Raw genomic sequence first — 14,072 nt, forward strand, 5'->3', positions numbered from 1 at the left:
TGCTAGCATTTTGGTGGAATTTACATGTAGATATTGAAGATATTTTTTACAAGCATTCAGTATGTCAAGCCTCAGAAAAGGTAGTTTATAGACATCCTTTCAATAAACTAATACCTTAAAGCTACACATAATTACTATTCTGAGGTGGCCTTCCTGTTTTGCTAATTATGAATGATAACATTTAATGATTATAAATCTATGTCTATAACTGAAGAGTCAACAAGATTTTTTTCCCCTGAAAGTGAAAAATACTCTCATATAGCTTAAATTTACACTATATAAAAGGTAGACAATAGAAATGCTATTTGAAACACATCCTCCAAAAATGCTATTTACCAGGTTAATAGTCGAAAGTGCTATTTACCCGGAATGAGCGCATTCATATTTTCGCGGATTTTTTTGCTTTGTTCATTCTGATTGGACAATGCATTTGTCATATCTCTTCGGATCATCTCTACCGCCATCTCTTGTATAACGATAAATTCCGAAAACGTAAGCGTTTACTAAAATCGTTCGAGTGAATGTTACAGGAACATCATCTACAAGATTATATAATCTGGATGAAGAAGCGTTTTAGAGGACTGTTTCTGAAAATTCAAAGTAACCACTAACAGAAGAATATTTATTATAATAAACATGTACATGTATGTTGATAATCCTGTATATTGACAAGCTGTCTTCATACATGCAAGATTATTTGATGTGTATAAAGTCTCTGTCACTCAATCTGGTTTTCAAGTTTTGAGATTGTTAACAAAACATCCAAACAAATCCAATTCACAACTTTGAAAATTCACCAATTTTCTTGTAATAAATTCTAAATTTTAGAGAGAAAATACCATTATAGGTAACAAATAACTTTTTCAAAGTTTAATTTCAGTGTATATTACTCGAGGTGAAAATAATGAAAATCATCCAGATATCTTGTTCATAATCTCAAACTGGGAAACCAAATTAATCTGGACGGACTCATTCTACAGAAGATCTGAATGTAGCAAACACTTTCTACCTAAAGCAGTGTGACTAAGATTTATAGTAGTCATACCACTTTCTACCTATAGCAGTGTGACTAAGATTTATAGTAGTCATACCACTTTCTACCTATAGCAGTGTGACTAAGATTTATAGTAGTCATACCACTTTCTACCTATAGCAGTGTGACTAAGATTTAGAGTAGACACTGCCTCACTGTCTAACACTATCATCTCATTGCAATATCTCAGCAGGTAGAGCATTTTGTTAATTATTTGACAGATTCACAAAATCTGTAAAATGTTATGATAATGATTACATTTATAATTAATAGTTGGGTTTTATTCCATGCATGATTATATAAACGAAGCAAGCTTGTTCATGCAATGAGATATTTTGTAAATATTTTCTAAATAAAGTAGTTTCTATTCAAAGATAGAATGTAAGCCATTATAGGACAGAAAACTCTGTTAATAACATCCTCAACCAATTGTCTGTGGCCCAAAATGTAACCAATCATTTACAAAATAATGTAACATGGATCTTAATATGATCTAAATGCTGTAACAATATGTATACCGTGACAAATGTAACCATGATCACTCAGTGGCCACCATAAACAGCATCAGAGGTAAAGGGCAACTGGTCACTAAAGACAGAGACATGTAAACTATAGATCAGGTGACTGGTCACTAAAGGTAGTGATACACATGTATGTTAACTAAAGATCAGGTGACTGGTCACTAAAGACAGAGACATGTCAACTATAGATCGGGGAATGGTCACTAAAGACAGGGACATGTTAACTATAGATCAGGTGACTGGTCACTAAAGACAGGGACATGTAAACTATAGATCAGGGGGAATGGTCACTAAAGACAGGGACATGTTAACAAAAGATCAGGTGACTGGTCACTAAAGACAGGGACATGTTAACTATAGATCAGGTGACTGGTCACTAAAGACAGGGACATGTTAACTATAGATCAGGTGACTGGTCACTAAAGACAGGGACATGTAAACTATAGATCAGGGGGAATGGTCACTAAAGACAGGGACATGTTAACAAAAGATCAGGTGACTGGTCACTAAAGACAGGGACATGTTAACTATAGATCAGGGGGAATGGTCACTAAAGACAGGGACAGGTTAACTATAGATCAGGTGACTGGTCACTAAAGACAGGGACATGTTAACTATAGATCAGGTGACTGGTCACTAAAGACAGGGACATGTTAACTATAGATCTGGGAATGGTCACTAAAGACAGGGACATGTTAACTATAGATCAGGGGGAATGGTCACTAAAGACAGGGACATGTTAACTATAGATCAGGGAATGGTCACTAAAGACAGGGACATGTTAACTACAGATCAGGGAGTGGTCACTAAAGACAGGGACATGTTAACTATAGATCAGGGGGAATGGTCACTAAAGACAGGGACATGTTAACTATAGATCAGGGGGAATGGTCACTAAAGACAGGGACATGTTAACTATAGATCAGGGAATGGTCACTAAAGACAGGGACATGTTAACTACAGATCAGGGAGTGGTCACTAAAGACAGGGACATGTTAACTATAGATCAGGGGGAATGGTCACTAAAGACAGGGACATGTTAACTATAGATCAGGGGGAATGGTCACTAAAGACAGGGACATGTTAACTATAGATCAGGGGGAATGGTCACTAAAGACAGGGACATGTTAACTATAGATCAGGGGGAATGGTCACTAAAGACAGGGACATGTTAACTATAGATCAGGGGGAATGGTCACTAAAGACAGGGACATGTTAACTATAGATCTGGGAATGGTCACTGAAGACAGGGACATGTTAACTACAGATCAGGGAATGGTCACTGAAGACAGGGACATGTTAACTACAGATCAGGGAATGGTCACTGAAGACAGGGACATGTTAACTACAGATCTTGGACTGGTCACTAAAGACGGGCACATTACTACAGATCTGGGATCTTGTCATTAAAGAGACAGGGCCATCTTAACTACAGATCTGGGACTGAAGAAAGGGGCATCTGTAATTAAGTCCCTAATGGTCATTGCACAACAGGTATATACATACAGGCATGGATAATGCAGGTTACTTTAGCCAGGGACACTGAACCCTATGGATAGGGACATTTGTTTATGTTAACTATGGATAGAGACACTGGTAAATGTGGACAGGGACATCTGAAAATATAGAAAGGGACAATGTAACTAAGATTGGACAGTGGTCACTGTAGTGATCAGTTGATATAGTGTTGGTATGCCTATTGATCGCCTTGTTTTAAACAGACATTTGGTTGATGATATTCGGGGTGACAGCTCTGATACAAATAAGACTACAGAGTTGGGCCCATTATGGCTGTCTATACACAGTGCTTACACTCGGGCATTAAACCTGAAACAAGCATATCAACAACAAATGATAAGATAAATAATTACATTTATATACTTATTATAAGTAATACCATTCAATTTAGTTACTCTAAAAAAGATTTGATGACTAACATATGATATTGGAACTAAAACCTCCCAGGTGCATTGATTTGTATAGTAAAACCCCTCACTAGCTACTGCACTACCTGATACAGTAATTATACATGACTTGTATGTAACAAAATACAACTGGTCATAACTTATTATAAATAATAAGATAAAGAACTACAAATGTAGGTGTATTGTATGTATAGTGTTTGGTTATCTCTTTAGTTTGTAATCATGTCAGACAGTTCATTTAACAAATAATGATGCTTTCATTAATTTCATTTAAACATAGAATGACAGGTTTGAAATAATAATGCCACCTTAGTACAATTAAATCATACCATAAAAAAGTGATTTATTTTTATGTAATACAAATATATCTTTCATGACAATTTTCAGGTAATTAAAAGCTCCAATGTAATGTTTTGCTTCCGTTTCTTCAAACAAAATTTTAACAACAATCTAATGAATTCTCAACTAAAAGCAGAGAATTTACTGCATTAGGAAATAAAATTTGTCTAAAACATTCAATATTATAAATGATAATGCATTATTCATGTACCTCAAATATTCAATTTTTGCCAATTAAGACAAAAAAACCTGTTTCCTTGCAAGTTTGGCAACATTTTTTATTCACATTTACCATGATATTTGTGGTCATGTTTCGTGATCAATAATAGTTTAAAGAAGTCTCTAGGCTCAGTATTTGGCCAATCATATTGCGTTTCACCTGTGAAAGAATTGTCAATGTCTTCTCTATAACCCTGCCTTGATGTTTGTCAGCAGTTTCCAATCCTCATCAATATCAAAGCAAATAATGAAGAATTGTTTATTTTGTTACAATGAAGAATTTCTCCATCGTCTAATATGAACTACCTTTATCATAATCAGCACTTAGTGAAGTAAACAAGCACTTAGTGAAGTATACAAGCACTTAGTGAAGTAAACATACTGTATACATCATATCCTCAACCTTACCTAACCTGCACCCTTTTGATTATCACTTATGTATTTAACTTTCATCTTCACAGCTTTGTGTCAAAAATATTGGAAGTAATGACAAAACAGCCAATTAAAATTCTTAGTGTTGGAGTTTGAGTAGGTCTTGTGTAAGTGACTTGCCATATTTTTAAGAAATATACTACGTTGTGGGTAGCTGTGAGCTTGTTGTAGACAATCTATTAACTGGTAGTAGTCAAAGGGAAAAGCCTTCCCTTTCTCATAAATTACACTGATAATCACCGCCCACAAACATGGGATATTGTATAGGTGTGTAAACCATCAAGATCTCGAGAGTTAAACAATTTATTATAAAACAGACAAGAATGGTGAATGTTATTAACACAATACTTACTGGCCCTTCATGATGCCCACACACAGTACAAAGGAGAAGAGCAGTTTGTCCTTCTCAAACAGGGAACGACACACATTGCGATATATACTGTTGGTGAAGTGATCATTCAGATTGAAGATACGCTCATCCAGCTCATTGGATGGTGAACTGTTTATAATTGACTGAAAACAAACATTGAAAGACAAATCAGTAAATGTTATACCAAACAACATATCAACTTGACCTATAAAATATACATGACTGTATTATTGGCAACAAATTTACAACAATTCTTTACCACAAAGATTAGATTGGACACTTTCTTCTAAGTGCAATAAATAAAGAGGTAGAATGCTATGTAGGACAGGTTTAAATTCAGTAAAAGAAATGTCCTTAGCAAAAGATCGAAACTTGTTTTCAGTTTAACCACTGAAAGTAAACTTCAGAAGAAACAAATTTCAAACTAAAACAATGCTTATTCTATGTTGTACATTAAATGCTAAAATATTATGATGGATTTGTTTTATATCTGACACTTTGATGATCCCTTTCATTCCACATTACTTGTATATGTAATGTTACCTGTATATGTAATGTTACCTGTATATATCATGTTACCTGTGTAATGTTACCTGTATAATGTAATGTTACCTGTATAATGTAATGTTACCTGTATATGTAATGTTACCTGTATAATGTAATGTTACCTGTATATGTAATGTTACCTGTATATGTAATGTTACCTGTATATATAATGTTACCTGTATATATAATGTTACCTGTATATATCATGTTACCTGTGTAATGTTACCTGTATAATGTAATGTTACCTGTATATGTAATGTTACCTGTGTAATGTAATGTTACCTGTGTAATGTGATGTTACCGGTATATATAATGTTACCTGTATATGTAATGTTACCTGTATATATCATGTTACCTGTGTAATGTTACCTGTATAATGTAATGTTACCTGTATATATAATGTTACCTGTGTAATGTTACCTGTATAATGTAATGTTACCTGTATATATAATGTTACCTGTGTAATGTTACCTGTATAATGTAATGTTACCTGTATATGTAATGTTACCTGTATTTATCATGTTACCTGTATATAAAGGTTGATAAACCATGTAAGAGAGTACTGGTACATAGGCTCAATGTTGGCAAGGTCAGAGATACAGAAGAAGAGGATAGAGGAATGTACAGCCACCGGTTTGTAACCATTCCTGGTCTGATCAATCTCCAGTTCTGTCTTAGCTGCTATTTCCTGTTTGGCTGAGATCTCTTCTGACAAAACTTTGGATGAGGACAGAACCTTAATAGCTGTCTCATCTTCTAAAATGTTACCCTATAAAAGAAGCATACAAATATACGATCCAAACACATGAACAATTTCTGTCAACATTTATTAAACAAGATTCTAGGTTTTCTCCTGCCTTCCTTTCAATTTCCAAATAAAAGATCATAATATTTACCTTGTTATATCAGCAGGAATCTCATTATATTTACATTTTGAAGAAATCTACAAACTGTATGTACAGTAACTTTTGTAATTCAGTATTCTGCTATGTACCTGTGAGGATGACAGGACCTCCAGAATCTTGTCTTCAATCTCTTTGAGCTGTTTCTTATTCTGAGCACTCTCAAGGATAAGAACATTTTTCTTCTCCTCTAGCTGTGGTTTCTCCTTAGCTGCCACAATACCCAGCAGCTGGTCCTCAAGACCTTGTGGTGTGATCATAAAGTTAACCAGACACACCTGTAACAAAGATTTTAGACATCAAATGGGGAGGGAGGGGGAAATTCTTCACATTTATTATGAGACACCTCATGAGATAGCTGCTCAGCACATATAGACACAAGTGCTATTATAATAATTGAATTCCTACATTTGCAAACACTTCTGGCAAGGTAGTGAAACACCCAAGTACCTTTACAGACACCTCTGAGAGTTAGTGTCTCAACACCTTTACAGGCACCTCTGAGAGTTAGTGACTCAACACCTTTACAGAAACCTCTGAGAGTTATTGACTCAACACCTTTACAGACACCTCTAAGAGTTATTGACTCAACACCTTTATAGATACCTCTGAGAGTTAGTGACTCAACACCTTTACAGATATCTCTAAGAGTTATTGACTCAACACCTTTACAGAAACCTGAGAGTTAGTGACTCAATACCTTTTACAGACACCTCTGAGAGTTAGTGACTCAACACCTTTACAGACACCTCTGAGAGTTAGTGACTCAACACCTTTACAGACACCTCTAAGAGTTATTGACTCAACACCTTTACAGATATCTCTAAGAGTTATTGACTCAACACCTTTACAGATACCTCTAAGAGTTATTGACTCAACACCTTTACAGACACCTCTGAGTTATTGACTCAACACCTTTACAAACACCTACAAAAGGAAGTAACTCACCACATTTACAGACACCTCTAAGAGTTATTGACTCAACACTTTTACAGATACATCCGAGAATTAGTGACTCAACACCTTTACAGATACCTCTGAGAGTTATTGACTCAACACCTTTACAGATACCTCTAAGAGTTATTGACTCAACACCTTTACAGACACCTCTGAGAGTTAGTAACTCAACACCTTTACAGACACCTCTGAGAGTTAGTGACTCAACACCTTTACAGATACCTCTAAGAGTTATTGACTCAACACCTTTACAGATACCTCTGAGAGTTAGTGACTCAACACCTTTACAAACACCTCTGAGAGTTAGTGACTCAATACCTTTACAAACACCTCTGAGAGTTAGTGACTCAATACCTTTTACAGACACCTCTAAGAGTTAGTGACTCAATACCTTTACAAATATCTCTGAGAGTTAGTGACTCAACATGTTTACAGACACATCTGAGAGTTAGTGGCTCAATCAACACCTTTACAAACACCTACGGAAGGAAGTGACTCTGCACCTTTACAGACACAAGATCTTAATTTTCAATTTTTATTTATACAGACACTTCTGGGAGGTAGCGACATACTCCTTTTACAGACACCTCTAAGAGTTAGTGACTCAACACCCTTACAGATACCTCTGAGAGTTAGTGACTCAATACCATTACAGGCACATACACTATAAATTAAGTCTTACCTTTACAGACACCTCTGGGAGGTAGTGTGGGTTTCTCAATCTAGAGGTGATGTACAGTTTGAAGTCATTGGAGTATTCTATAACACTGTCTCCCAGACGTATGTACTCTACACCCTGTTGTTTAAACGTCAGTTTCTGTAAAATTGAGTCTAGGATTGGGTCAAGCTCCTCTGCAACATTCTCCAGTAGGATTGGTGTACCAAACTGGATAGCGTTCTCCAGGGTCCTCAGATAGTTGGTGTCAGACAATTTGATTATACCCAGCTTATTGTCCTTCTCCATTGCTTTCACCCATTTGTTTGCCTGACCTATTAGGAGGGAAAAACTTTGGATTTCAACAATAGTGGTAATAACAATACATCAATCCAATAGTACCATATACTGTCAAGGATCAGATATTACCTGATAGCTAGCATTGACAATGAAATGTATAATTGACAGTCAACTTAACACCAAACAACAAAGATTTACCTTGAGGATCAATCATCAGTGGCCACCTGCGTGAGTTGTTGACTACAATACCATTATCAACACTGAAGGAGTCGACTGGCAGACCAGCAATATTCCATGCTCGAATCTTCACAGGGTCCCCTAGTATTGCATTCAGTGAGAAAATCTCAGAACAAGGAATTTCATTAGTCTTTGATGCATCATGCCAGTCTTTGATGATCTCCTGAAGTTTAAAATAAAGTTATAGTGAAAAAGATTATCATTGAGACACTTCTAGACTGATACATGATAAAATGTTACAACCAATTTTGAATAAATAATGAACTCAGCTTTAGTATATAGTATCAATCTTGCTATAAAAACAAGTAGTATCTTACATTCCTGAAGGAGACTGTGAAGGCACCAAGATAGGCTACCACTCCCGAGGACAACAGCACATCACCAGTGATATTGATGAACTTCTCCCCCAACAGGCGAGCAGCCTCAGTCCATCTGTCTTTTTCTCCTCCGAGACCACCAATTAGTTTCTCAGCACGATCAAGCTTTTTCTCACAAATATCAATATTTGCCTCCAAGTCCTTTTTCTTTTGCGTCATCTCCTCAAACTCATCATTGAGAGCCTGTAGTTTGTCTGTCACCTGGAAGTCATATGTTATTGTTGTATTTACCAACATTTCACACGTAACTGAACTCAGTTCAATTAAAGTAACAATGTGTGTACTCAACCACTTAAAAACATATGTATGTCTGAACATATAAGGAAGAAAGTTAAATAACCTGTTTGAGTTGTGCACGCTTCTCATTCAGTTTGTCCATCTGGACAGCCAGTTCAGCTTCAGCACCTTTTAGCTTTATCTTCTTAGGAGCCACCACTTTTGCCACTCTGTCGTATATGTCCATGGCCTTCACCCATCTACACAGCCCTTCACAGGCAGTGGAGGCATTCTTAATCAGGTTAGGGTCAAAGTCAGGATTGGTCATGTACCTACACAATAACAATAGTCAAAGTCAGGATTGGTCATGTACATACACAATTACAATAGTTAAATTTAGGATTGGTCATGTACCTACAAAATAACAATAGTTAAATTTAGGATTGGTCATTTACCTAAACAATAACAATAGCAAAATTTAGGATTGGTAATGTGGTTGCACAATTAAGGATTAATCATATGACTCTGCAACAACAATAGTCAAATTAAGAATTATTCATATTTTGGTTGAATGCAGATCTGTGTTTTAATATAATTATATTAATTTATTTGAATATATTTTATAACATCTTTTGATTTGAATGTCCACAAACTACCAAAATATCCATATATCCAACTGACATGTAATGTGTGTATATGAAACATCTTCGTACAAATGTTACTTGTATGAAGGCTGGAACATGCTGGTAGCTTACTTTTCTCTAATCTTCTTGATAATAGCAGGTGGTATGTTATCTTTGTCATAGGTTTTAAGCCTGTCTAGGAACTTGAAGTCACTGAGCACTTTCTGAGATGGTCCCCAGTAGTCCTCAATCATTTTGCCTGATCCACTTGGGTCAGGCTTCCTCTCAGACTTCATACCCAGCATCACACATATCGACTCCATCACCAACTTTACGGGAGGCGGTGGGTTCTGTCAAAATGCAAGTGGAAAAAAATTCAATAAGTTCTCAGTTTAACTTTTAATTTCCTTGGAAAATTCTACCATTAGTGTCTATAAACAAGATCAGCTTAAACTAATAAAACTATCATTACATCCATGATACAAGAACTTTCAAGTACATAATATCTAAAGATATAATTTATCAAATTCAATTATAACCATTATGGTTACAAAAATGTAGGCATAGCTTAATTTCTCTTGATTACAAATATAGCATCACCTAAGATTTTAGAAAATGAATAAGTTATAATTAACAGATATATTATAGTAAACTTTGAACAGCTAACAGATATTTGCATATACAGCAAAGCATACTGGTACATGAGATCAATTTGTAGCTATACCTTCATAGACTTGACAAGTGTGATGTCTGAGGGTTTGAGTGTGTTGAGTGCAGCAATAGCAGCCTCCAGTGCTGGGATGGCTTCTGCCAGCTCACTCTCACACTCATCCTTGATGGCCTGAGCAGCAGCCGCAGCCTCATTAGCTACAGCCTCATCAGCAGCTACCACCTGCAACACAACACTAAATTAGGATTGGTTTTTCTTCTTTTAATTTCAAGGTTTTCTTCTTCATTTACTGTATATCTCATGAAATTTAAACAGTCAGGTTTTTATTACCGTTTTATAACTACAGTAGAAAAGTTCTTTAGATAATATCATACCTCTTTCTTGGCTTCCACTTCAACTGTATCCTGCTCAATTTTTATCATCAACTTTTCTGTTTCTGCTGATGTTTTGATAAGTTCTGGCTGTAGTTCTCGAAGTTCTTGTTGCATCACAGCTACCTGTGAGGCTGCAAAGTCAAGTTTCTCCAAGCCAACAAGATAGCGGTTACGTAGGGTGCTGATCTCATCACGCTTCAGGCCCAGCAGGGTTTTAAATGTCATTATCAACTCCAGGTACGATGTAGGTGTCACATAGTTATGTCTCCGCAACTGCTCAAAGAAACTGAAATCAAAATTGAAAATTAGCATAAGTTTTTTTTTTTTTTTTTAAATCTATATATACTTTGTCAGCATAGCCAGTTTTAAGAAAACTACAAAATTTACGAAAATTTCAGTAAAAACAAAAACAAATATCACAACAATTTCGTAGTATGGAAATACTGTATATGTTATAGACATGTGTCAATATTAATTAATATAGCAAAACAAACATCAAACTTTGCAAAATCAAGTTTTCAAAATTCAACTAAAAAACATATACCGTATAGCGGGAAATTTTAGCGGTCATAAAATTTGGCGATTTGGTCATGAAAACTGAAAGTTAAATTTTGGCGGGTTAAAATTTAGCGATTTCCCTTAAATCTAGGGTTTTAATTTGGCGTTGAGCATATATATCCCCTACCAGTATATATAGATAATTATGTTATGTCCATACATCCAATCCATGTTGATTAAGTGTGTATTATCGATCCTCTGTCTCGAAACCGGAAACTACTACCAAACAATTTCCGACGAACACATACATGTAGATTTGTAAAATTAGTGTTTATATGAGTATGACTGTACAAGCAAGAGACAAAGAGAATATAATCAACCCTATGATATCGCCGTGGTCATCTATTGTATGATGTGTATACGTACAGGTAAGTTAAACAATGAGTCTACAGTTAAAGTGTTAACATCAGATCATTGAATAGTATGGGTAGATGGCTTTGTTTTCACAAAAAATAATTATGATGCGATATGTCATACTTGTATTGTTATACATGTATCATGAGTAGTTGTTCATTAGCTATTCGTATTACATGTACCTATCGGCATTTTGGCCGACAGTTGCCAGGCAACAACCAACGTTACGCACCAGTCGTTACTCTCTTGAGTTATCAAAGGTAAATGGCTGTCGAAACGGAAACTATTGGCGAAATTGAAATTTTCGCGTCTTTTTACTTGGCGGTGTTAAAATTTGACGGGTTAAATTTTGGCGATCTTTATACGGACCCGCCAAATCGCCAAATTAAAGCCCCGCTAAAATTGCCCGCTATACGGTATCATTTTTACCCCAAAAATTACTCTTTCAGAAAAGTGAGAAAAAAATATACTTGATTTAGTATAGAATTCCAATTTCAATTAGCTATATATAAACTAAGTTGTAAATCAATAAGAAAAGCAATAAAGATTTTATATCAATTTCTCAAAATCTCAGGTTTTCATCCTAAAAATACAGCAAAAAACATAAAATTTGTGTAATCTGTAGGGAGTGTTGAGATGGTCATACTAATTACTACTGTAAGTCCACATTCCCAGCATACCTATTTTCCAGACTCACTGGACCATATAGAGATGTCCATTTTTACTATAGATATATATATACCAAGTTAGTTTAAAGTTGGACTTATACTTTCTGCACGAGCAATAGATCTAAAGACAAAACTTTAAATAAAATGTTGATGATGCTGCCACCGCTGTTGTGCCTGGAAAAGTAGCACGACCATAGTCTCACTTCATAACTTTGTCGGGGAGAGATATTTAAAGTCCCACGTAACTTTAAGAAGGTGAGATTAAAAGATATGACAACTTTTAATTTAATTTACAGACACTCTTTTAGCTCAGATGATTGGTTTGTCAAAAGGAGGTAGAAGTAAACAGTAGTCGTGTATTCCGATTGTTGTCTCTGATAATTGGTTCATTACCTGGTGGACAACTGGTGCACACTTTCATGGAAGTGTTTACACATGACTACACAGGACTTGCGCATATGGTCCTCCAGCTCCACCTCCTCCAGGAATTTATTAGCCACCATCTCAAGAGCATCAGAGGGCCAGGGCTGGAAAAAAACATCATTCAATAGACTATTCTGATCTCTGTATGGATCCAACACTCTACCCCTAGTCATTCAATGTTTTACATGGAGATCATCTATGCCAAATTAAGCGAAGTATTTCAGGTCTACAATGTAGACAAGCAGTGTTTTACAGGAAACCCTGATGGATAAATGATTGGTTAAAGCTGGACATACATGTATACTTTTTGAGCAACAGATATAAATGCAAATCTTTCGAGTGAAATATTAACTATCATCACCATCACCACCACGTTGCTGCCAGTGGAAAAGTTACACCATATTCTAGCTTACTTTTTGGATTTTTCTTAGCAAGCAAGACAAAATTCAATCTTTATTTCAGTTTTTAATAAATCTTTTTCCTGACATATTTATATCCATTATTAGATTATTAGTTACTAGATTTCTTTTATCTTTGTTGCTAACAGCATAATTTGACATATAATGGCATCATCTCTTTAAAAAAAGTATCACCTAATAACAACATTATATCTACATCACACTCATCTCATTAAAAAAAGTATCACCTAATAACAACATTATATCTACATCACACGTACCTGGAACCAATCTATGGTACAACAATTGATGAGTGAGGGGAACATCCTCAATCTGTTTCTGAAGGCATCACCTATAGGACTCATAGCCAGTACAATGTGTAGGTTCTGCATCACCTTCTCTATGAAGTAGTTATACATGGCCAGAGGGGTAGCATCCATTTTCTTTCCCTATACGAAAAACAGGCAAGGGGAACATGTAAAGGTGTTTTCAAAACAAAATTCTTGCATGACTGTGATTTTTGACATTTTCTGGAGACCTCTCAAATAGGTCATGAGAAAACTAATATTAACCTGAAACTGGCGAATTCCTCCTCACAAATTGTTAACCTTAGCTTTAAATAGCAACAGGGAATTTCCCGAGCCTTAAGATTTTTTACGCCTTACCTCAGCCCTAGCTACAGCCTGCATTTTCTCAATGAGTTCTGCCTTCTCGTCCGACGCAAACAGGTTAGGTACATCTCCCGTGTTAAGGATCATACTGATGTCTTCCATGAATGACTCGTCTTTGATTTGTGTGTCCGCAAATAGGAAAGTGATTGGCTTGTTCTCACAGCCTGCCTTCAACAGGAGCTGGTACAACATAAACATTAAACATGAGGACATAGTCTAGTAGTACCACAAAGGGAAGTGTAAGGGAGGAGTGGAGGAACAGAATATATACCAGTCCCGTGTCGTGTATGTTTAGACTCGTGTA

The 14,072-nt window shown here is 35.8% G+C and overlaps 1 protein-coding gene across 3 annotated transcripts in view; it reads right to left on the bottom strand.

The window, feature by feature from the left end:
* Positions 1–14,072, bottom strand: part of LOC117327593 (dynein heavy chain 3, axonemal-like) — a 75,426-nt gene that overhangs the window by 13,764 nt on the left and 47,590 nt on the right. For 2 of the 3 annotated variants that reach the window (XM_033884661.1, XM_033884649.1), the window contains exons 46-59: positions 13,763–13,948; positions 13,379–13,546; positions 12,670–12,803; positions 10,697–10,982; positions 10,377–10,544; positions 9,785–10,002; positions 9,154–9,361; positions 8,754–9,014; positions 8,398–8,599; positions 7,927–8,234; positions 6,380–6,565; positions 5,912–6,154; positions 4,822–4,982; positions 3,367–3,381 (exon numbers count right to left, since the gene is read on the bottom strand). In XM_033884661.1, coding sequence (XP_033740552.1) covers positions 3,367–3,381; positions 4,822–4,982; positions 5,912–6,154; positions 6,380–6,565; positions 7,927–8,234; positions 8,398–8,599; positions 8,754–9,014; positions 9,154–9,361; positions 9,785–10,002; positions 10,377–10,544; positions 10,697–10,982; positions 12,670–12,803; positions 13,379–13,546; positions 13,763–13,948 — 2,744 coding nt within the window. The remainder of the gene's footprint in view (positions 1–3,366; positions 3,382–4,821; positions 4,983–5,911; positions 6,155–6,379; positions 6,566–7,926; positions 8,235–8,397; positions 8,600–8,753; positions 9,015–9,153; positions 9,362–9,784; positions 10,003–10,376; positions 10,545–10,696; positions 10,983–12,669; positions 12,804–13,378; positions 13,547–13,762; positions 13,949–14,072) is intronic. The other variant, XM_033884657.1, reaches the window with a different exon arrangement.

Source organism: Pecten maximus, chromosome 1 (genome assembly GCF_902652985.1).
Source record: "Pecten maximus chromosome 1, xPecMax1.1, whole genome shotgun sequence".
NCBI classification, from domain to species: domain Eukaryota; kingdom Metazoa; phylum Mollusca; class Bivalvia; order Pectinida; family Pectinidae; genus Pecten; species Pecten maximus.